Raw genomic sequence first — 24229 nt, forward strand, 5'->3', positions numbered from 1 at the left:
TCTTAGCATCCATCAATATTCTCTTTTTGCCCATGCAATTTTACTATGGAATAAATTACCTGAAGAAGTAGTTAACGCTAATACAACAGAATCGTTCCTTCAGCTTTCACAAAACCTTTTCTTTGACCTCTAAATTGCCGCAATGAAAGCAGTTTCTTTTGCGTTACGCTTTTTCATTGTTATTTTGTTTATGTATTGCACTGTTGTATGATCATGTTTATTTCTGTTACGTATAGTGTTACAATGATGTATGTACATGTTTTGTTGTGTTCTTAATTGCTAATTGACATTTGTAATTTACGTTGCTGTATGTACCCATTCCTGCTTAGGCCCGAATAGGGTCTGCACTATTTGTACTAGCTTGCACTGCCTGAGTAAAAACTTGACTCGTATTAACCATATCTCAGGGCGGCTCAACCTGCGTGTAGGGTGGTTAGTGCATGGATTTATATAAGCTTCGTCCTTTCGGATTCAGACTACTTTGTGACTTTGCCGATTCACGATTTTTAAAAAAAATATTGGGTTATATGCAGAACGATTTGCTATAGAATTGTGCGCATACGCCGACATATATTGCCCTCGTGCAATCAAACAAATTATTGTAATGAAGCGTGGTTAGTCCCCCAGCAATGACTTGACCCAGCAAGCGCTTGTATTTGTTCGACTTGCACATAACCGTTCCTTCAGGGATGGAGCCCAAAGCAAGCAGGGCTGAAATATTGTAGCGATGCATTCGTTCGTTTCTATGCCATTCTTGTAACCAACATGGGCAGAGCATTATTCTCATCACTCACGAAGCGCGAGAATGAATAGCATCGGAAAGGGCGCCGCTACAAAATCTTGGCCCTAGGTTGAATTCTTTGACCACCTGAATTGTTGGGCGCAGGGACATGGAAGGCATGCTGAACCAACCTGGCCACTAACATCTGGGCTCTACATATGGATGATAGGAGACTGAATACATATGTTTCATAGCCTTGAACCTCGGGGCCTTCCAGGAATTCGCGTAGCCACTGCCATGGTTGCAAATACCTGCGCAATCTCTAGAATTACGACCTTTGCCAAAAATTAGAGGTCACGCCGCACTTTCACCACGTGTGTCGATTTGCGAGGCTGCATGATGCGGTTTTCCTGGGACTCTTTGACCTCCATAACTAAGAATGGCAAGTTTGGTAATTCTTTGCATTTGCCTGGGCACCGGAACTTTTGCCATAGCACGAAAACTCCGTCGACAACATGTAGGTAACGTAATCGGTACACTTTTAACAAAGACTACGATGGACCTTCCATGCTACACTTCACTACGAAGGCCCGTAACTTCATTGCAGCTATATTTATTGTTTTATTGTGCGTTTATAAAAAATCATGCCTGCCAGATCTATGCAACTGTCAATATGCGCATGCATCATAGAGAGTGTAAGCTGTTAGGTGGCCCCTTCCTCAAGGTGCCGCAATATCGCCCAATCTCCGCCGACATCCGTGACTCTGCATGGAGTTCCCATTACACACCGCATGTTGACCCTTTGTTCTTTATGTTCAGGCTTCGGTGCCGCAGCCGTAAGGTGTATAGGCTGTTGACTCTATTGGATCTCGTCAGCCCATAAAGAAACCCACTTCCTATAGCATTATCAAGGACAGATGCTGTGAGGGGCCTTCGTTTACTTTCTCAAACCAAGACTGAAACCTTGAGGAACACCCCATTTTCACGAACTGCCGTCTCCTCTAGCTAGATCCTACATTGAAGCTGCAGATTCCATCGAACTTCTCCCGCCGTGATTACGCCGGCAGTTTACTGTGCCGCCTCTGATTAGGGTGGCTTTTATGAAAGCCTACTCATTTCTTATTGGAATGTCCGACACACCGATCTGTGACGTGTGCAACTGTGAGGAGACGATCGAGCACGTGTTGTGTTGTTGTTATCTTTATATCAACGAACGCGAAGTTCTTCGGAGGATGTTACACCGATTGGATAACATACCGTTTTCAGAGACGAAGATTCTCAGACCATGGCTTCAAGCATCGCATGTTTACAAAGCGACGCGGGCACTGCTACGTTTCCTGAAAGCGACTGGCCTCAGTGAGCGATTATAAGCGTAAATTTATGGACATTCTCACTTATTCACACCGATAGTGTCTTCTTCTCTCTCTCTCCTTTCTTTTCGTCCCTTAAGCGCCTTCCCCATGTGTAGCGTAGAAAACCGGACGGGTAGAAACTGGATAGAAAACTGATTGATTTCCCTACCCTTCTTTCCTTCTTTTTCTTCCTCCCCCTCTGTTGGGTAGCTCTCTGAGGCACGTAGGTGCTGTTGCGGAGGGACATGAAATCCAGTCGGCAGGCTTTGTTCATTCTATAGCCATGCGACGAAACTAAGGAGGTGCTTTTGCATTCCCGTTTCATACATCTGTCGGAACGTTTACATGAACCTGGCACATAGCGGGTCCTATCGAGTTGTCGGACTGAGCTTTGCATGTCGCGTTCATGTAGTCGCGGACAGAATAAAATGGACCATGGGATCTCCGAAAACGTTCAATTCCCGAGCAGCCTGTAGCAGTAACCAGTAAAACTGCCCACGACAACGTTGTTAGCACATTCTAGTCGAGGTCCAAAATGCAAATACCAGATTGCGTTGTGAGGTTGTGGAGATATCCAGCTTTTTCTTAGATTTCATGGTCCATAATATTCTATCCGCGACTGTACATGCTAACCGGTCAAGCTGAGTTAGCGTCTAGTCGAACGGCGACCCATGAATACTTTGTTTAGCGCAAAGCAAAGTATTGATGGATTCGCACCAACTAGCCCGCCAACGCATTGTAACAAACGGTGACCATTAATCTGCACGGGTTAGGATGACTCATCCTGTCCTAAATGACAACCCCCACGTGAACGCGGAACGGTCATTTCGGTGGTTAGCAGCGCTGAACGGGACGCCATGTTTTCTATTTTCGCTTGTCATAGCATCTCGCATGAATCTTGACACATTCAGGGTACGAGGTCATGTAAATGGCGTCGCGACGGGATATTTGTCTGGCAATGGCTGCAACAGCCGTTCTCTAGTTCACATGTATAAACGGAGCCTATAGCTATACCGCCCTACCTACCGAGGTAGGCGCCTCACGAAGCGTTTCCGCTGGTACAAAGCATTTCTTTACTGTTATATTGTAAGTGTCAACGCGGTGTGTGTATGTGTATCTCGGGGGGAGCGGGGGAGAGGGGGGGGATGGCTCAGTCATGTTGTTATGAGCTGCAACGCCGTTCCCGTTGTCGAAGGGGCTCGATGAAGACGATAATGATGATTGTGAGGGTCTTATTCTAGCAATTTTGCATACGTCCCTGTTATCTTCCTCAAAACTTATCTATCTGGTATCGCTTCCTACGCCTGTAATGGCTCCGGTAGCACTACTCTCCTCCCTGCTTTCTTTTTTTCGCCTATGCTCTAAACGTCTCTTCAATTTATCGGCAGTTTACCGGTAAATGTTTCAGGCCACTTAAAATGCAAGTGTTTCTGGAAGATGTATGTTACCTATGGGTCTCACTGGGTGAATACATTCCCAGTATTTCTGGATATTTGGATGGATGAATGGATGGATGGATGGACGCATGGGATTGGATGGATGGATGGATGGATGGATGGATGGATGGATGGATGGATGGATGGATGGATGGATGGACGGACGGACGGACGGACGGACGGACGGACGGACGGACGGGATTGGATGGATGGATGGATGGATGGACGGACGGACGGACGGACGGACGGACGGACGGACGGATGGGATTGGATGGATGGATGGATGGTTGGACGGACGGACGGATGGACGCATGGGATTGGATGGATAGATGGACGGACGGACGGACGCATGGGATTGGATGGATGGATGGACGGATGGACGGACGCATGGGATTGGATGGAAGGATGGATGGATGGACGGACGCATGGGATTGGATGGATGGATGGATGGATGGATGGATGGATGGATGGATGGATGGATGGATGGATGGATGGATGGATGGATGGATGGAATTGAATGAATGGACGGATGGAGGGATGGAATTGAATGAATGAATGAATGAATGAATGAATGAATGAATGGATGGATAAATGGATGGGATTGAATGATTGGATGGATGGATGGATGGATGGATGGATGGATGGATGGATGGATGGATGGATGGATGGATGGATGGATGGATGGATGGATGGATGGAATTGGATCGATGGAATTGGATCGATGGAATTGGATGGATGGAATTGGATGGATGGATGGATGGATGGATGGATGGATGGATGGATGGATGGATGGATGGATGGATGGATGGATGGATGGATGGATGGATGGGATTGAATGGATGGATGGATGGATGGATGGATGGATGGGATTGAATGGATGGGATTGAATGGATGGGATTGAATGGATGGATGGATGGATGGATGGATGGATGGATGGATGGATGGATGGATGGATGGATGGGATTGAATGGATGGATGGGATTGAATGGATGGATAGATGGATGGATGGAATTGAATGAATGGATGCATGCTATCAACGTCCCCTTTGCAATACGCCGGTGGGTTGTGCCACCAAGCTGTTCTTACTATAACGAATAATGCCCTACCTATGTAAAAAAATAATAAAAAATAAAGAAAAAACGACACGAAATTCCCATCATCAATCTTTTTGAACTCCTATTGGGAACTTTGTTTTTGTACGCCTGTGTTGTTTATCGTTTCCCTACATATCGTCCAACAATCTTCCTATCTCCTCTTATTACTCTTTACTGTGGACATGTTTACTTTCCCTCTGCTCTCGCTGAACCCAAGTGCTTCAAGGAGGCCAGGGGTGCCTAAATCGACCGCTGGGCAGATACTTTCTAATAAAACATGCTCCATCGGTTGCATTTCGTTTTTTCCTCTTCAGTAGTTCGTGATGGCAAGTTTCTTTTCCATTGCCGCCACGCACGAGATTATTTCAGCCTGTCTGACTTTCCGCTTGACGTTCTTTGTTGGGGTATATCTCACCCTACACGCCCCATACTTGATGGTAAGCTTCCTAGGTCTTTTTCTCCACTGTGAATCAATGGTTTTCCTTTACAATTACCTCAACACTCTCCCAGCCCGTTTAATTTCTTCCACATTCCTCAGTCTTTCTTCATAATCAATTTTACTATGAGCTTCCCTCACTGAAAAACTTGTCCAGCCCATATAACCCTGCACTGTTTCAATTGCAGTCTTCCCGTGTGCGCCCAATGTGAGACGTCTCGCTGACATTTGGTTGTCATCGAGTCCTTACTGTACCCCCGAATTCAAGTGAACAACAGCATTTCCAAATGTAAGTCCTGAAACCGTTACAACTGTCCAAGTACCCCAGAGCACCTCGTACTTTTCGTATCCCCATAGTGCCCTGCGTGTTATTATGGCCACATTTCTCTTCCCTTTGACGCTTAATGTTTTTTTCCTGTGTTTCCATATATCTATTGCCTTCGTTCATCCATATAGCAAAGTATTTATATTCTTTTCCCCGAGGTATTTTTGGCGCTGAATTAACACTGTCTGTTCACTATTTTCATTCAATACTTTCACGCCGTATTTATTACCGCGGAATTTCAGACCTAAAGTCTCACGTTCCCGTCCACAGATATCAGCCAGAAGTTGCATATCAGTTTGCTTGTTAGCTAGACAAACAATGTCGTTCGCTTAAAACAAACCTGGAAGCGGTTTGTCGACAACTGAGATAATCAGGAGATAATAAATTAATATGAGATAATAAACACGATATCACTTCCCTCTGGCGTCCTTTCCACCCTTAACATGCACATACATAATAAACAGCACTGGGGATATAGGGCACACCTACCAGTCCCTTGTTGATACCAACTTTCTCCTCGCTCCTCATCTTCTCCCATTCAATAAAAACGGTATAGTGTCTGTAAATCTCTCTTAACAGCTATATCCCCTTCGAGAACATATAAAACGTTGCTGTCAACGTTGTGCTTTGCTCTTCTAATGTCTAAAAAAAGCCACATGTAAAGCACTCCTTTCTACTCCGCATATTTCAATACACTGACAAGTACAAACAAGTGATCGTCCAGACGCCTACAGATTGTGTTGCCATTCTGAAGTTCTCCCAATATGCCATTATATTCTTCGCCTATGCTGGCAGCTTTCATTCAATCGCCTGCATCGCTAACCTGTATATTACCGACGGCAACGGTCTATATGAGTGAATTCTACCTTTAATATGAGTGAATCTTTAACACGAGCGAATTCTGTGTAATGCAGTGCGGTGGCGCCGCCGTGCAGAGAATTTGAAAACTAAGCACCGTTTTAATTACCGCTGTTGAATATCCAACCACTTTGGTGGTATGCCGGGCTGCCGTGCAGTCTTGGAGCCTTCGGACCATGCGGCGGCTCAGCCTGAACGCGAGTGCACACTAGCGTCCAATATATATATATATATATATATATATATATATATTGTGACGAAGAAGATCGGCAGGCTGAAAAGCCCCATTGCCATCGCGTGGCTCGTACCCTGTTCGCTCGCTGGCTGCGCCCTACCTGCTGTTGCCGCGTTCGCCGCTGCTCCTCTACGACCCGAATAAAACCCCCTTTACAATTAGTGGAGGTGCGGGGTACAACCGGAATTCTGGAACTTCGCAACCGGACACTGCAGCCTGTCTTCATTATGCCGGAAGAAGGACCACTGCAACCACAACCCGCTGCCCCGGTGACTACCGTGGTCTGCCCCGGCCCGCTGCGTCAGCGCGACCCACCCATCTTCAGCGGTACCGAAGACCATGACGTAGAAGACTGGCTCGCTGACTACGACCGGGTGAGCATCCACAACCACTGGGACGACACCAAAAAACTGAATCGTATCTAAAAAGTATCCAAAAACTGAATCGAAAACTAAAACGTATCGTTTTATTTGAGCGGTGTCTCCAGCGTGTGGCACCGCAACCATGAACGTGATCTCACGACGTGGCCAGCCTTCAAAACTAACGTGACGGAGGTATTCGGGCGCCCCGCCGTTCGCAAGCTTCGCGCCGAGCAACGTTTGCGCAGTCGTGCGCAACAGTGCGGGGAGACATTTACAAGTTATATAGAAGATGTTGTCGACATCTGCAACCGCGTTGACGTCACAATGGCTGATGCCGAGAAGATTCGCCGTATCTTAAAAGGAATTGAAGACGACGCCTTCCAGATGCTGTTGGCGAAAAATCCGGCGACAGTCTCTGAACTCGTCAGTCTCTGCCAAAGCTTCGACGAACTCCGCAAACAACGCCTAGCCACCCGTCAATCTTCTCCTCAGGCGACATCAATGTCGAGCTTGGCTGTTTCCCCGGATAATACGTCACTACTGCTACAGATCAAGGAGTTCGTCCGTGAAGAGGTGGCTCGTCAGCTTTCTCTGATTCCCCTCACACACGGCCAGTCGAATTCTCCGTTGGCGCCCGCTCTCCAATCTGTCATCAAGGAGCAGGTAGCCGACCACATTCCACCATCTCTCCAGCAGGCTCCGGTTGCCGCTCCCCTGACGTACGCCGAAGTCGCTTCGAGGCCTGCACCACAGACCTACGGTCCCCTTCGCCCGCCTTTACGCCCGCCCATATCCGCTCCGGTCCGGCCACTGGTGCAGTATGCACGACCTCAAGATCATTGGCGCACGGAAGATAATCGGCCGATTTGTTTTTATTGTGGCCGTGCTGGACACGTAGCTCGTCACTGTCGCCTCCTTACCCCCAACGTCCCCAACAATGTGCGTCCATATGCGCCATGTTTCCACCAACGCCGCAACTATTCGGACACCTTTGACTCTCCTCCTGTTGTCGACACCGCATTCTCCGCTGCTCGCCGTTCACCTTCTCCTCGCCGCCGCTCGCTTTCACCTATGCACCGGCGTCGGAGCCCATTGCGCCAGGAAAACTAAATATCGCAGTTCAGGAGGCGAGAACTGCGGTGCCAGCGAAATGTACAAGGCCTCACACTTCCCCGAGGAACGTTATTGAAGTCGCCATAGAAGGAACATTGACGCTAGCACTTGTCGACACCGGCGCTGCACTTTCAGCGATAGATACCCGTATTTGCCGCAAGATCGGAAAAGTGACGACACCGCTTTCTGGACTGTCTCTTCGAACTGCCAACGCGCAGCACGTCGAGCCATCCGGCGCCTGCACTGCTCGTGTCGTCATTCAGGACGTCCTCTATATCCTAGAATTCGTCGTGTTGCCATCATGTTCACACGACGTCATATTAGGTTGGGACTTTCTCTCCACACATCATGCGATCATTGACTGCGCCCGCGCCGAAATCAAGCTGTTTCAGTTTTCGACTGATATTATCACTGACCATAAGGACCATTGCCGCAAAATCTCTGTTTCAGAAGACACCATTATACCGGCCTGGCCTTCCACCCTTGTCAGTATCTCTTGTGACTCTGTAGATGACGGCACAATGCTCTTCGCTCCGTCTGAACTCTTAGTTCGCCGCCGTTCACTACCACTGCCGTTTGCCGTCCTCGAGTTCAGAGCTGGCGCCTCTCTCATGTGCGTCTCCAACCCTTCAGCTGAACCAATTACTTTACGCCGCAGTGAAAGCCTTGGCAGAGCGGAGCCACTGACTTCATCTTCAATATTTGACACGATGGACGACTCCACTTATATTGCTGCTCTCGAGGAATTGCGTCCACAGTCCCTACCGGGTTCTTTTACGCCAGCTATTGCCAGTGACCTTACGATGACGCAGCGCGATGAACTTCTTCGCTTGCTCCAAGGCTTCTCTTCCTCCTTTGATTGCCAAGCAACATCACTCGGCCGCACAACGACTGTTTCGCACACCATCGACACTGGGAGCACCGCACCGATTCGACAGCGTCCCTACCGCGTATCGGCGACTGAAAGACAAGTTATCAATGACCAGGTGAACGATATGCTCAATCGCGGTGTCATCCAGCCTTCTAGTAGTCCTTGGGCATCACCAGTCGTCCTAGTTAAAAAGAAAGACGGCTCCATACGATTTTGCGTCGACTATCGAAGGCTTCACAAGATTACCCGAAAGGATGTATACCCGTTGCCACGTATTGACGACGCACTTGACTGTTTGCAAGGAGCGGAGTTCTTTTCCTCCTTAGATCTCCGCTCTGGCTACTGGCAGGTGCCCATGGCGGACGCTGACTGTTCTAAAACCGCATTTGTAACACCCGATGGCTTGTATGAATTCACTGTGATGCCGTTCGGTCTGTGCAATGCACCCGCCACCTTCGAACGCATGATGGACGGCATCCTACGGGGCCTAAAGTGGCATACTTGCCTCTGCTACCTCGACGACGTTGTCGTCTTTTCCCCTGATTTTCCGACCCATCTTCGGCGTTTACATCAAGTTTTGACCTGTCTCCGGAATGCTGGTCTCCAGCTTAACTTAAGAAAGTGCCGATTTGCAGCTCGAAAACTGACTACATTAGGCCACGTTGTCTCCAAAGAAGGCATTCTTCCTGATCCTGATAAACTTCGCGCCGTATCCTATTTTCCGAAGCCCACTAATTTGAAAGCACTGCGCAGCTTCATTGGCCTATGCTCCTATTTTCGACGTTTCGTTCGGAATTTCGCTACAGTGATCGCACCACTTAACCAACTTCTTCAAGGCGACAATGCACTTTCTGGTTGGTCGGAAGCCTCTGATGATGCCTGTACGACTCTTCGTCACCTCCTCACGTCTCCACCAGTCTTGCGCCATTTTGATCCAAGCGCACCTACAGAACTTCACACTGACGCCAGTGGTGTCGGCCTTGGTGCCGTGCTCGCACAACGCAAAAACACTAATGCCGAATACGTCGTCGCTTATGCTAGTCGTGCCCTCACGAAACCTGAGGCCAATTACTCAGTCACAGAAAAAGAGTGCCTAGCAATCGTATGGGCTCTTCAAAAATTTCGTCCATATCTCTACGGTCGACGCTTCGACGTGGTGACGGATCATCACGCTCTTTGCTGGTTTTCCAACCTAAAAGACCCGTCGGGCCGCCTCGCTAGGTGGGCCCTCCGAATCCAGGAATACGATATCCGAGTCGTCTATCGTTCTGGACGGAAACACTCCGACGCCGATGCCCTCTCGCGCTCCCCAGTTACTTCAGACAGCAGCCCTTCTACTTATAGACATGACATCTCACCACTTGACATCCTGGACATGGGATCGGAGCAACGATAAGACCCATGGAGCGTCATGATATTCGACTTTTTATCAAATCCTCCGGCAACTTCGGCACCTCGAGCGTTACGCCGACAAGCGCAGCATTTCACAATCCGCGACGGAATTTTATACCACCGCAACTACCAAAATGACGGCCCAAATGGCTCTTAGTAGTGCCTCGCCACCTACGACAAGATTTATGCTCCGCTTTTCATTCTGACCCGCAGTGTGGTCACGGCGGAGTGTCAAAAACTTACGCACGGCTTCGCCTACGATATTATTGGCGAGGGATGTACACCTTCGTCCACAAATACGTGCGCTCCTGCATTGCCTGCCAGCGACGCAAATGTGTCCCGCATCTCTCCACCGCACCTCTTCAACCACTTCCCTGCCCAGCTGAACCATTCGACCGCGTCGGAATTGATATATACGGGCCTCTTCCATTTACTGGCGCTGGCAACCGATGGATTGTTGTGGCCGTCGATCATCTGACACGGTATGCCGAAACCGCCGCCTTGCCTGCTGCATCAGCAAAAGACATCGCCTCGTTCGTACTAAACAACTTCGTTCTCCGCCATGGCGCCCCTCGCGAACTGTTGAGCGATCGGGGCCGCGTATTCCTCTCAGACGTCCTGCAGTCACTCCTATCTGAATGCCAAATTATTCACCGCACTACTACTGCTTATCATCCACAGACCAATGGCTTAACAGAACAATTCAACAGAACTCTTGGTGACATGCTATCAATGTATGTTGCATCTGACCACTCCAACTGGGATCTTGTACTCCCGTTCGTCACTTACGCATATAACACTGCCTCTCAAGCCACTACTGGATTCTCGCCATTCTTCCTGCTTTACGGCCGCCATCCCTCCTGCACCATTGATAGTGTTCTCCCGTACCGGCCGGACCCTGCTGAATGTTCACCTGTTTCTGCGATTGCTCAGCTCGCCGAGAAATGCCGACAACTGGCCCGTTCTTTGACGTCTGCTCAACAGTGCCGCCAAAAAGAGCGCCATGACCTCAAACCTCCCCCTCACTCCTTCCCCGTCGACTCACTCGTGTGGCTTTGGGTCCCACCTGTTGCTCCTCCTGGCCTTTCGTCCAAGCTCCTCCCGAAGTACCACGGGCCCTACCGCGTGGTTGCACAAACATCACCAGTGAACTACGTGGTCGAACCCGTATCGCCATCTCCCGATCTCCGTCGACGAGGGCGAGAGACTGTACACATTGACCGGCTGAAGCAGTACTACGATCCGCCCACCTCTTCCTAGGTCGACAGGACGGCTACTCTTCAATTCCGGGGGTGATTGTGACGAAGAAGATCGGCAGGCTGAAAAGCCCCATTGCCATCGCGTGGCTCGTACCCTGTTTCGCTCGCTGGCTGCGTCCTACCTGCTGTTGCCGCGTTCGCCGCTGCTCCTCTACGACCCGAATAAAACCCCCTTTACAATATATATATATATATATATATATATATATATATATATATATATATATATATATATATATATATATATATATATATATATATATATATATATGTATATATATGTATATATATGTATATATATGTATATATATGTATATATATATATAGAAAGGTTATGTTTCGTTGGGACCAGTGCACAAGTTTCCGTGGAGTCAGTGGTGAATCGTTAAACCCGGTTGGTGTGAGTTACGTAGATGTGTCTTTGGGTGGGTAAGTTTTTAATGCAGAGTTCACTGTTCTTCCTTGCTCCTCGCATGACGCGGTTCTGGGGACTGACGTTTTGCAATTGTGTGGTGCGAATGTTGACTGCCGGACGGGAGAACTCAGTGTCGACACCAGTGTTTCACCTGTGCTCTTTGAACGTGAAGCTTGCCCGGAGAGTGTGTTGTGCGTGTCTGACGATACAGTTGTGCCCGCCTTATGCGCGATGTGTGTTGCCGTCGCCTGTTCATCTCCGACTCCTATCTCGTTCGATGCTGCAGTGGATCCTGTACATCGGAACTGCCTCAAGAAAAACGTGTTCCGCACTGCGTGGTCTCAGTGACCAAAGGATGCGCGTGGCTGTGGGCGCTAAACTGTTCCACTGAAGCGGCAGTGCTACCTTAAGGCCTAAAGATTGCCACGTTTCAGGAAGAGTCACCCGTATCGGTCGCAGTACTTACAGAGCTCCCCGATGGAGGAGCGACCTGTGTCTCGAGCCCCGGGAGCTCGAAGATACTTTTCATTATTGATAAGTCACTCAGTGATAAAGAGCCTCGGGTTTTGATGACCCTGCTTACGAAACATACCTCGGTATTCGACTTTGCGCAGCACGATGGCCCACCATCAATTCCTGCATCCAGAACTCGTCACCGCATCAACACATGAGCCGCCCAGCCAACCCAACAAAAACCCTACCGTGTATCCCCGTCAGAACGCAAGATAATCAGCGATCAGATCCAAGAAATGCTATGCAAAGGCGTCATTCGAGAATCGTCTAGTCCTTGGGCAGCCCCCGCGATATTGGTGAAGAAGAAAGACGGTACGTGGCGGTTCTGTGTTGATTACCGTCGCCTAAACGCTGTTACTAAGAAAGATGTATATCCGCTCCCACGAATCGACCACGCCATCGACTGTCACTTTGCGGCATCTTACTTTTCCTCAATCGATTTATGGTCAGGTTACTGGCATATTCCTATACACAAGGACGACAGAGAAAAGACAGCATTTGTAACACCCGACGGACTATGCGAGTTTAACGTGATGCCTTTCGGGTTGTGTAACGCGCCCGCAACGTTTGAAAGGTTCATAGACACGATATTACGCGGCTTAAAACGGGAAGTTTGCATGTGCTACTTAGACGACATTGTAATCTTCGGACGAACGTTTAGTGAGAACAACAAACGTTTGAATTTTGGTCTTGAACTGCTTGGAGAAAGCGGGTCTAGTGCTCGATTCGAAAAAATGCCGTTTTGGGGAACGACAAGCTTTTGTGCTGTGCCATCTAGTCGCTAAAGAAGGCATCCAACCAGATCCACAAAAGACTGCGGCCGTAGAAGCATTTACAGTACCCTACTCTGTCAAGCAGTTAAGAAGTTTCTTGGGCTTGTGCTGCTATTTTCGCCGATTCATTCCTCGATTTGCTGACATGGCTCATCCCCTTACACGCCTTCTCCAAAAAGGCGTTCCCTTTGAGTGGACGGCAGATTGCGACTCATCGTTTCGCCAGGTCAAGTTCCTGTTGACATCCCAACCAATTCTTCGCCACTTTGAGCCTTCATCACCAACTGAGATTCCCACCGATGCCAGCGGCGTAGGCATCGGCGCTGTGCTAGTTCAGCGTGTTGGCGACAGTGAGCACGTGATCTCTTACGCTAGCCGGTCCTTGAGCCGCTCCGAGCGCAACTACACAGTCACCGAACAAGAGTGTCTGGCGGTCATCTTCGCCGTGCAAAGGTTTCGTTCGTATTTCTATGGGCACCCTTTCACTGTGATAACAGATCATCTTTCGCTACGCTGGCTTGTGAATCTGCGGGATCCCTCAGGACGACTAGCGCGCTGGGCCCTCCGTCTACAGGAAAACGATTTCGTTATTTGCTACAAAATTGGCCGGTGACATGCTGACACTGATTGTCTCTCTCGGATGCCACTTCGAAGAAGGGAATGTGATGCGGACAATTTTGATGAATACATCGCTTTTGTGTCCCCGAAATTTCCGGATATGGGTACCGTCATATCCCAGCAGCACAAGGACGAGTGCTTACAACCGCTCTTCGCCGCAGCACAGGAGTCACCTGCAGGCAGTCGCTTTCACCTACGTGATGGTGGCGCGCTGTATAAGAAGAGCTACTCGACCACCGGTGCACGCTACGTTTTAGTTGTCCCCAAGAACCTTCGCCACGAAATATTACACGCCATGCACGATGACCCAACTTCCGGTCATCTTGGTTCCACACGTACACTCTACCGGGCTCAAGAACGTTTTTACTGGCCAAAGATGCGGAAAGATATTGAACGGTACGTCGCCAGCTGCTCTCAATGCCAGCGCTACAAGCATCCGCCACAAGCGCCACATGGCCTGTTTCAACCAGTTCCCCCTTCTAGCGTCCCTTTTGAGCAAGTTGGTATAGATCATCTGGGCGCTTTCCCGCGATCCTCCAAGGGTAATCGTTGGGTTATTGTTTGGGTAGATCACCTTACCCGCTATTGTGAGACCGCCGCATTGCCATCGGCCACAGCTACAGAACTTTCTATTTCACTGCTGGCTAACGTTATGCTCCAACGTGGACCTCCTCGCATAGTAAACTGCGATCGTGGGCGACAGTTTACCGCGGACATGGTTGAAGAAACCCTTCGTCTGTGTTCATGTAGCTTCCGCCATTCTACGCCCTACCATACACAAACTAATGGTGTGGTCGAGCGCCCAAACAACGCTTGCCAACATGCTGTCCATGTACGTCGATTCAGCACACAACAAATGGGACAGTATCTTGCCCTTTATTACCTACGCCTTCAATACCGCGAGACACGAGACCACTGCTTATTCACCATTTTTCCTTCTGTATGCTCGTCCGCCGCACTACACCCTCGACACGCTATTTCCCTACTTCGCTCATGACAACGAATCAATTGATGAGATCCCATGTCGAGCAGAAGAAGCGCGACGTCTCGCTAGGCTCCGCACCCGAGTATCGCAGGCCCGGTCCGAGATACGCGATGACGGGCGTCACCGCCACGTTTACTTCGATTCAGGTGATCTTGTGTGGCTCTAAACGCCGTTGCGGAAGCGTGGCTTGTGCCAGAAGTTTCTCGCCCACTACGTCGGCCCTTACGTTATTCTGGAGTGCCTCAGAGAAGTAAACTACCGCATTGCGCGTCTCACGAGCAGTGGACGACGCTATGCCAAGGCTGAAGTAACACACGTCGCCGGTCTGAGGCGTTACAACCCACGAGATGACTGACTCGCCCGGCGGGCTTCGTCCGCCAGCGGGGAAATGTCACAAGCTGTCATGAACCACGCCTGCCGCGCAGACAACCAGATTCATCTGGTTCTGCATTAAGCACCTCCTGTGTAACAATATATATGTATATATATATGTATATATATATAGATATTGCGACGTGATGCTGACACCAGGATTCAGGCTGCTGCGTGCGTGTTGTGCCTCTCGCAATAAAATTGCGCCTAGTGTCACGTGACACCCTCTTCAAAAGGAGTGCACTTTGCAATGTTCGTGCGTAAGTTACGCCGTGAAAGGCCCAGGCATTTCTCTTTCTTAGTTTTTTTCTTCCTACGAGGTGTTGCACACATCGCAGCAGGTATAAATGATGGCGCCTTTTTTAATGCTAACCAGTACAAGCGCATTAATTTCGGCGCGAGGAAGCAAAGAAAGAAAGAAAGAAAGAATGAAAGAAAGGATGAAAGAAAGAAAGAAAGAAAGAAAGGATGGAAGAAAGAAAGGATGAAAGAAAGAAAGGATGAAAGAAAGAAAGGATGAAAGAAAGAAAGGATGGATGGAAGAAAGGATGAAAGAAAGGATGGATGGAAGAAAGGATGGAAGAAAGAAAGGATGGAAGCAAGGATGGAAGAAAGAAGAAAGCAAGAAAGAAAAGGAAGAACAAAAAAAAGAAAGGTAGAAATAAAGGAAAAGTAAGAAAGTTTGCTATAATACATACTAGCGGGAACCCGGGGCCGGTGTTTGCAGAAGTTGCATGGAGTACATGTTGCATCCATGTAGCCGCAAAAGGATTTCCGCGAAATTTCCTTCTTTTGTCTTCAGATCGGCTTGGGAATCGCAAATTCATCATTCGTGAAAGAATATGTATTCTATCATAACTACAACGATTTGCTGCGATTTTGCGTGTGCGTCGACATAGAAATTGCCTTAGTGTCCTTCAAAAAATGATAGCATTAAAACACTGCAGGTTACGCCAAAGTAACGCCCGAAGCCTCGAACACTAAGATGGGAGAAATCAATTTTCTCACTACATCGAAGCTTACTAGAAATACAACTTACCACATCGAAGTTGATGATGTTCAGTGCTTCTGAGAAGTATGCGTTAATGTAGTTCGGTTTATCGGATTGCTGCGGAAAAACTGCCGGGTCGAAATCGCTGCTTACGATGTAGTCCCGAAATGAGAGGCGAATCGTGTAATGCAGTATCGTACCATTCGGAAAGTTTCCATGGTTAAAATAATGAGTAGTTTTTTTATCCTCTTCCTCTGTCAATTCGATCCAGTTGCTGCATCAAAAAAAAGAGAAAGACAGAATAAGAAGTAAGCGTAAGATCTGACACAACAAAGTGTAGCATGCACCGTCTATTATTTCATATTTCATTGCATATATAAGTACGGTACGAATTTGAGACCCAGAGTTAATACAAATGTAGCAATGGAAACGTGGACGTGCGTGTATTAACGCAGGAACAACGAAGCGTTGTCGAAGAGGTGAGGTTTCAGTCACCAACAACACTTCCAAAAGTGATTGATCGATTGAAAACGCTTTCTTTCGACGCGAAACTTTTACGAGTCGAACGGGAAGGCCTAATTGTCCTGCCGCCCTGTGGTTTCCTCCGCTGCCAGGGCCCGACTGAGGATCTGTTGCAGCCGGTCAGGGTCATTGCTCTGCAATCGCATATTGGTTTCTGTGCTTCTTGCGCATAGCGGCGACGTTAAGGAATGTCCACTGCGGAGTCAGACCCTAGCTTCTCGAGAGAGACAGAACTGTGCGACGAATTTTTATTAAGCTCTTTCGTTCCAAATGTGGTGACTGCGCGTCATTCTTCGGTGAACGTCTTCGCAGCCCCCTTGGATAACTAGGTTTGTGCCACTGTCGATGTGCCACTCTACAATAACAAAAACAATCCCTTAAATTTATCTGGTGCTTAGCGGAAACGGGCCCGCGTCACAAGGGCTCCTCAAGGACAGCAATATCCGGCGCATTAGCAAGCTGTGCGATGAATTCACTAGGTATGGGCCGCGCTTCAGTGTAAACCTATCGCCTTCTTGGGTAACGGAGTATGTGCCACTAATTTTGCGGCAAGCGGGGGAACAGTTCACATTGTTCCCGTGCAGCAGCGTGCCACGCCTCTCGTCTCGTACGCCGCTCGCTGACTTCGCGGCAGTGCTTGTAGATTTTGCAGCGTGTCGAGAGAAATAAGGGTGAGCGAAGAGTCCTGTTCCCATTTTACGCGTTTCCCAGCGTTCACGCGCAGCAGCGCGCCATGCATTTCGGAGGGCACACGAAGATTTCGCGGCCGCTCTGCTAGATGGCGCTGGGTGTTGTTAGGGAAACGTGAAGGAGGTCTTCCACCGCAGCACACGTCTCATAACTACCACCTCGTTCGACCATGGCAATGCATTGTGGTGATATGTAAACCCAATGCTAACGCATCACCGCCGACAATCATTGTGTTCTTACACTACTGCCACTACTTTTCCACATAGTCCCCTCACCGATTCTGGCATTTGTCCCATTGCGGCACCAAATTTGTGGTGCCCCTGTCGTAGAATGCGTCCGGCTGACTGTGGAACCACCGTCGGACTGCTGTCTTGGCTTCATCGTTGCACGTGAATGGCTGTCCTGCCAGGAGCTTCTTCAGCTGACCGAAAACGTAGAAATGACTAGGGGCGAGGTGCTGACTGCATACGGTGAGTGGTCCAGACTCTCTCAGTGGCATTACCGGAGCTTGTCGGCGCTTTTGATTGCCACGCTTCGTTGCTCGTACGCCATGGACGTGTGAAGCACAAGCGCCCTTTTCAACAACTGACGTCAGCGGCAATGATGTCAGGCAGCGGCGCTACTCCCTTTGCCATTGTTTAACGAGCGGTACCCACTCCTGCCAACGTTCCGCGACAGAACATCTTTCTTTGAAGGTTAGCAATACAACCCTGCAGGATGAGCGAATTTCTGTATCCTCGAAGAAGGCCGCCCATATCGAAATACGCCGGTAACGCTTACGGGCAGTTGCACCCACGGTCCGCGAACTTGGCCACACAGATTCATTCCATTCCTTAATAAGCCAGTCGCTACTTTTGCAGCTTGCAACTGCATACGCCTTCAATCCACACGATTCAATCCAGCATGATGGGAGCGCAGCGCGTTAGCGGCAACTCAGCTGCATTTCCGACAGCTGATGACGCAGGAGCGATGTGGAAGCGGCGTCGTATGCACACGCTGTCGCTTAGGCGACGTGCGGCGCTGCATGAAGCGCCATCTCGTTTCTCTACAACAAACTGCTCCACGAAAGGAGTCAATCCGTTGCAATCTAACCACTGCGCTCGTTCGCAAATTCGGTGCACGATTTTCCCTTAAACCCCGAAGTTTCTTTTACACGGTCACTGACGCTTAAGTCGCGCTAATCCCTATTTGTCATTATCATTTATTATGCTTTAAATGGCCCTTGTGCGGCAAGTTGGCGGGGGGGGGGGGGGAGTTGTGGGAAATGTGCATTCATCAGTACAGCAAGTTTTGAGTAGTATGATACATTTGAAAACAAGTTCTGGCACGGAAAAAAAAGAACAGTACGAAATAAATACACGCGTAGCCAAACAGCACAATAAATAAAATAGGTATCAGGTGTTAGTACACTGCGTAGTTCTTTAGCGAGTCTTAAGCTTATTTTTTCTTTTGACCAAGAAAACGTGATGGCTCCTGAAATGTCGCGATGGAGACAACCAACTGAAACGTTAGCCTTGCAAAACAAAAAATAAATAATAATAACTAAAATAAATAAATAAATTACAAAGTAAGTAAACTCGCTGTTTTTGAGAGTTGCGAAAGGTTGAGTTCGATTTTTTTTCAGCATGTCTTCTTACTGTTACATGACGAGAATCGGACTAGTACAGCTAAGCTATTACTCACTCCTTAGTGTTGTCCACCAGCTCGCATGTGTAAACACCTATGGCTCCCACTGGCAACTTCATATCCCATAGACAACACCTTCTTCCCTGTAACAAACCGGTTAGACATCTTTAAAAAAAATCTTCGTTTGCGTCTTTCGTACTGTCATTGTATTAGCTTCTAAGAGTTACGTTAAATGTCGAAACTGGTCTTCCTCGTTTTATTGAGGTCGCTGTTTCTTGTGCAAATTCTGCTTGTAGTATGTACCAATGACGCATAAATTACTAGTTAACTTTAAAAAATCCATAGTAACACAGCATCCGTGCAAACGTTCCAAGATTTACGACCTGATAGTAGGCTATAGGCGATCTTTTTTTTAAACGGAGAGCGCTTCGCTTAGACGGCTCTATAAACCACGGCACCTTCCAAGATGCGTCATCCGCTGGGCAGCATATATATATATATATATATATATATATATATATATATATATATATATATATATATATATATATATGATGTGCTATCTACTAAGGGTACACAGCTCTGTACCTCTCTCGTGTGCTCGCTGTGCCTGTTGTTTTGCATGCAGCCGCCAAAAATTTGAAGACGACGCACCATCTATAATATGCGCATTTCTCGAGGCAGGGCAAGGAACCATGTTTGCACAACGCAGCATGAAAATCGTTTCACGGCATGTGCTGCAGGGGTTGTTTATAAGTTCCCTCTCACGTGCGAAAGATTTTACATAGGCCAAACCGGTCGATGTATTAATGACCGCCTGCGTGAGCACCACCCCTCCCTGGGGTCAGATAACGGTGCAAACTTGCCTCGCCATTGCAATGAGTGCGGTTGTTATCCTTTGTTTAGCAATGTGACGATTCTTGGGAGGGGCAAGGGCAAAGAAGAGCGTGAAATCTTGGAAGCGTACTTCATCAGTTTATTAGGTGATGACTGCGTTAGTACAGCCTCGGTGCGCTTACAAGAAAAAGAATTTGAATTTCTAAGTCGGTCCCGATAGAAACGGTACTGTCTTTTCATGCTATGTGATAAGTGATGGTGCGGTTGCGCATGCTCTGCTGCCCTTGCTGGACTACACCGATTCTAATAAACCACAGTTGATAGTCCAGTCGTTGTGTCGTGAACTTCTTCTCTTGCCCTTTGTGTTTTTGACTGGTTTTTTCGTTCATCTATAATAGCTCGGGTAGAAACTCTCGTCCTGTGTCGTTGAGGCCCTTCGGGACTCAACTAGCATGGATACGCCCGCGCACAATGCATCAGGTGCACGTTAAGGAACCCCAGGTGCTCAAGTGTAGCCGGAGACCCCCCCCGCCGCACTCGCTACGACGTGCTTCGTAATCTTATCGTCGTTTTGGCTAGTGAAACTCCTGAAGAACTTTTTTTTTCTAGCACAGTGCAGTGACGTTTATTCTCGCTTTTCGGTCCTGCACGCACCAGCGTATCTTGGGGTGTCCGGTACACTGCTTAGATACTGTACGGTTCCACTCGCGTTTGATCTGTTTCACTTGCAACGGTTTGATCTGTTTCACTTGTAACGGTTAACTTGCAACGGTTTCACTTGCAACGGTTCCACTTGAACTTGCAATGGTTATACTGTTGTGTTTCTTCAAAACCAAAGCTTCAAGGTTACAATGCTTGGACGCAGGGACCGCATTATCGATCCCTTTTGGACTTTATTAGGTCTGCAAATGTTTTTTCATTCATTTTATCATCCTTATTCACCCCTATCCCATACCCTTGTGGGCCCTGAGGCATTTACGCTCGCATTAAAAAAGAAAAGCTTAAAGGGGCGCGCAATGTAGAAGCTCATATGTGGTCGCCATCGTCCGACAGAAAATGTACACGACGACACCGCGGTACAGACACCCGTCTTTGTGGCTCCCTGGCTATGGCGTTACGCTGCTTAACTCGAGGACGCGGGTTTCATGCGGGCCATGATGGCCGCATTTTGTGGGGAGTGAAATACGAAAACAGGCGGTCGTGAACCTAGATTTCAGTGGACTTAAAAAGAACCTCAAATCCCCCCCCCCCCCCCTTGAAAAAAGAAATCTCTAGTCTCCCACGACGGCGTGCCTCAACATCACGTTCTGAGTTTTTGCACGTAAAGCTCCAGAAATTATTTTTTTGTAGTTTTGTTCTGTTCGTTTCTTTTTTTTCTTTTTTACCTCGATTGGAACGCGAGTACTCAAGCTGCGCGCGCGCTTCTGGCAGTCGTACCCAACACGTATCGTACCCAACACGTATCGTACCCAACAGGTATCGTACCCAACGGGTATCGTACCCAACAGGTCTCGTATCCAGTATGTCTCGTACCCAGCATGTCTCGTACCCAGCAGAACTCCTACCCCGCACGTCTCGAACACAGCTCCTACCGCTGGGTGACGATGGCGCCGCCCGCAGCCGACCGCACCACTACATATCGACAAGTGTGAATCACATCGTACGAGAAAATTTGGAAAAAAAAATATTTCAGTTTGCCACAACTGTGTGCTGGTCTCGCGAAGCGTGAATCATGCTGCCCAAGTAAGTTATTAAAGCTGGTACGCCGGTGCTACAGACGTCATCTGTAACTCGTTTCTTCATTTTTTTATTCTCCCTCCCCTTGGTAAAACAATCACTGCTAGCAGGGTTCACATCTGACACGCGTCGGCACACGCGAATCGGTCGTTATGCGTAATTCCAAGCTGACCTTTGGACGGTAATTTCGACTATATCCTAATAATGAGAGCGAGAGAGAGAAAGAGAGACGAAGAGGAAAGGTAGGGAGGTTAGCCAAGGACGGGCCCGGTTGACTACGTTACAGTGTAGGAGGGTAGCCAATTTCTAGAAACCCTAGCAACAATACCACGCAAGAGCCGGGGTGTGTAACCCCGTTACGATTCGAGAACTTCCCAAGACGGCGACCGTGTAGCTCCAAAGACAACAGCTGTGACCTCCCAACGTGCTTGGCTGGCCAATTGAAATTCCCTACTATCTTTAACGTTGGCAGGCATTTCAGCATTTAGCAAACGCGAAATGGATGCAACATTCCGGCTCCGCATGGGCGCTGTTCTAGCTAAATAAAGCTTTCAAGCGCATTACGGATATTTTCGTACAGTTTGCGGGATACTTAACGATACGGTAGTACTTAATAGATCAACAGTTGCATACGCAGGAATTTGACGTCACGCAGAGAGTACCATTTGTAAACGTGCTCCTTACCTCTATGTATAGAGATACGAGGGCACTTAAGAGGAAGCTTTATCTCGTGTACGCCTATCTAAATACATGTAAAAGGATAATTCGTTTTTCTCGGCAACCACTCCACAGAATTTGACGAGGCTTGTTGGGCTTAAAAAAAAAACTTAAAATGTAGTGACTGTTGGTTTCGAATTATTGAGTGAGGCTGTCAGTATTTTATTAACATTGGCAAATATTGAAAATTTTCAAAAACGAAACTATCAAGTTTACATTTCTATAACACAACAACAAATAAGGATAATACAATTTTGTGAATTGCATCTAATACTACGTCTATAGCGGACAAAATTTATATGTTACACATGACTATAAAAAATTTAGTAATAGGAAAATACAACTCTTGCAGAACCCTAGTAACCAACATAACAAGTTCACGCAACATAGAAAATGACATACCAAATTTGTCCGCTTTGGATGATCTAATGGATGCCGTTTACAGAAACGCGATATCAGTTCTTGATGCAGAGCTATGAATTTCTTAGCATCGTGCTTCTATGTTCTTGAAACGGTCAAATATTTGAAAGTCTTTTTAAGAAAATTCAAACCCTAAAGCGAAATTCCGCTTTCAACAGTCACTAGAAGTTAACTTTCTCTTTCAAATGCAACAAATTTCATTAGAATCCGTCTAGGACTTATCTCAGAGCAACGTTTTTGCGTTTTACATGTATTTGTTTACATGTTTTACATGTTTTACATGCATGTTTTTACATGCAGGATGCCAGTAAACTATCGCAGGAGACGAAAGATCCGATCAAGAAACGCCAATGTATGAAAGCCTCTAACCCTACAGCTAGAATAGAACTGGCAGAACTTTCGAAGTTAATCAACAAGCGTAAGACAGCTGACATAAGGAAGTATAATATGGATTGGATTGAACATGCTCTCAGGAACGGAAGAAGCCTAAAAGCAGTGAAGAATCTAGCAATTGGCAAGAATCAGATGTATGCGGTATGAGACAAAGGCGGCAATATCATTACTAATATGGAGGAGGTAGTTCAAGTGACTGAGTTCTATAGAGATTTATACAGTACCAGTGGCACCCACGACAATAATGGAAGAGAAGATAGTCTACAGGAATTCGAAATTCCACAGGTAACGCTGGAAGAAGTAAAGAGAGCTTTGGGAGATATTCAAAGGGGGAAAGCAGCTGGGGAGGATCAGGTAACAGCAGATTTGTTGAAGGATGGTTGAAAGATTGTTCTAGAGAAACTGGCCACCCTGTATACGCAATGCCTCATGACCTCGAGCGTACCGGAATCTTGGAAGAACGCTAACATAATCCTAATCCATAAAAAAGGGGACGCCAAAGACTTGAAAAGTTATAGACCGATCAGCTTACTGTCAGTTTCCTACAAACTATTTACTAAGGTAATCGCAAATATAATCAGGAACACCTTAGACTTCTGTCAAGCAAAGGACCAGGCAGGATTCCGTAAAGGCTACTCAACAATAGACAATATTCACACTATCAATCAGGTGATAAAGAAATGTGCGGAATATAACCAACCCTTATATATTGCTTTCATTGATTAAGAGGAAGCGTTTGATTCTGTCGAAACCTCAGCAGTCATGGAGGCATTACGGAAACAGGGTGTAGACGAGCCGTATGTAAAAATACTGAAAGATATCTAGAGCAGCCCCACAGCCACCGTAGTCCTCCATAAAGAAAGCAACAAAATCCCAATAAAGAAAGGCGTCAGGCAGGGAGATACGATCTCTCCAATGCTATTCACAGCGTGTTTACAGGAGGTATTCAGAGACCTGGATTGGGAAGAATTTGGGATAAAAGTTAATGGAGAATACCTTAGTAACTTCCGATTCGCTGATGATATTTCCTTGCTTAGTAGCTCAGGGGGCCAATTGCAATACATGCTCGCTGATCTGGAGAGGCAAAGCAGAAGAGTTGGTCTAAAACTTAATCTGCAGAAACTAAAGTAATGTTTAACTATCTCGGAAGAGAACAGCAATTTACA

At 47.5% G+C, this 24229-nt stretch overlaps 2 protein-coding genes across 7 annotated transcripts in view; one reads left to right on the plus strand and one right to left on the minus strand.

The window, feature by feature from the left end:
* The window catches only part of LOC135918290 (uncharacterized), a 343130-nt gene that overhangs the window by 19642 nt on the left and 299259 nt on the right, over positions 1-24229 (plus strand). For 3 of the 6 annotated variants that reach the window (XM_070525725.1, XM_070525720.1, XM_070525726.1), the window contains one exon: positions 5228-5328. The exons of 2 other annotated variants lie outside the window; for them this stretch is intronic. The gene's annotated coding sequence lies outside the window, so the exon portion shown is untranslated. Of the gene's footprint in view, positions 1-886; positions 1642-5227; positions 5329-24229 lie in introns of those variants that run through there. One more of the 6 variants, XM_070525722.1, reaches the window with a different exon arrangement.
* The window catches only part of LOC135918288 (uncharacterized), a 73068-nt gene that overhangs the window by 1745 nt on the left and 47094 nt on the right, over positions 1-24229 (minus strand). The window contains exons 6-7 of the mRNA XM_065451948.2: positions 19017-19102; positions 16170-16395 (exon numbers count right to left, since the gene is read on the minus strand). Coding sequence (XP_065308020.1) covers positions 16170-16395; positions 19017-19102 — 312 coding nt within the window. The remainder of the gene's footprint in view (positions 1-16169; positions 16396-19016; positions 19103-24229) is intronic.

This window comes from Dermacentor albipictus, chromosome 9 (genome assembly GCF_038994185.2).
Source record: "Dermacentor albipictus isolate Rhodes 1998 colony chromosome 9, USDA_Dalb.pri_finalv2, whole genome shotgun sequence".
In the NCBI taxonomy this organism is placed as follows: domain Eukaryota; kingdom Metazoa; phylum Arthropoda; class Arachnida; order Ixodida; family Ixodidae; genus Dermacentor; species Dermacentor albipictus.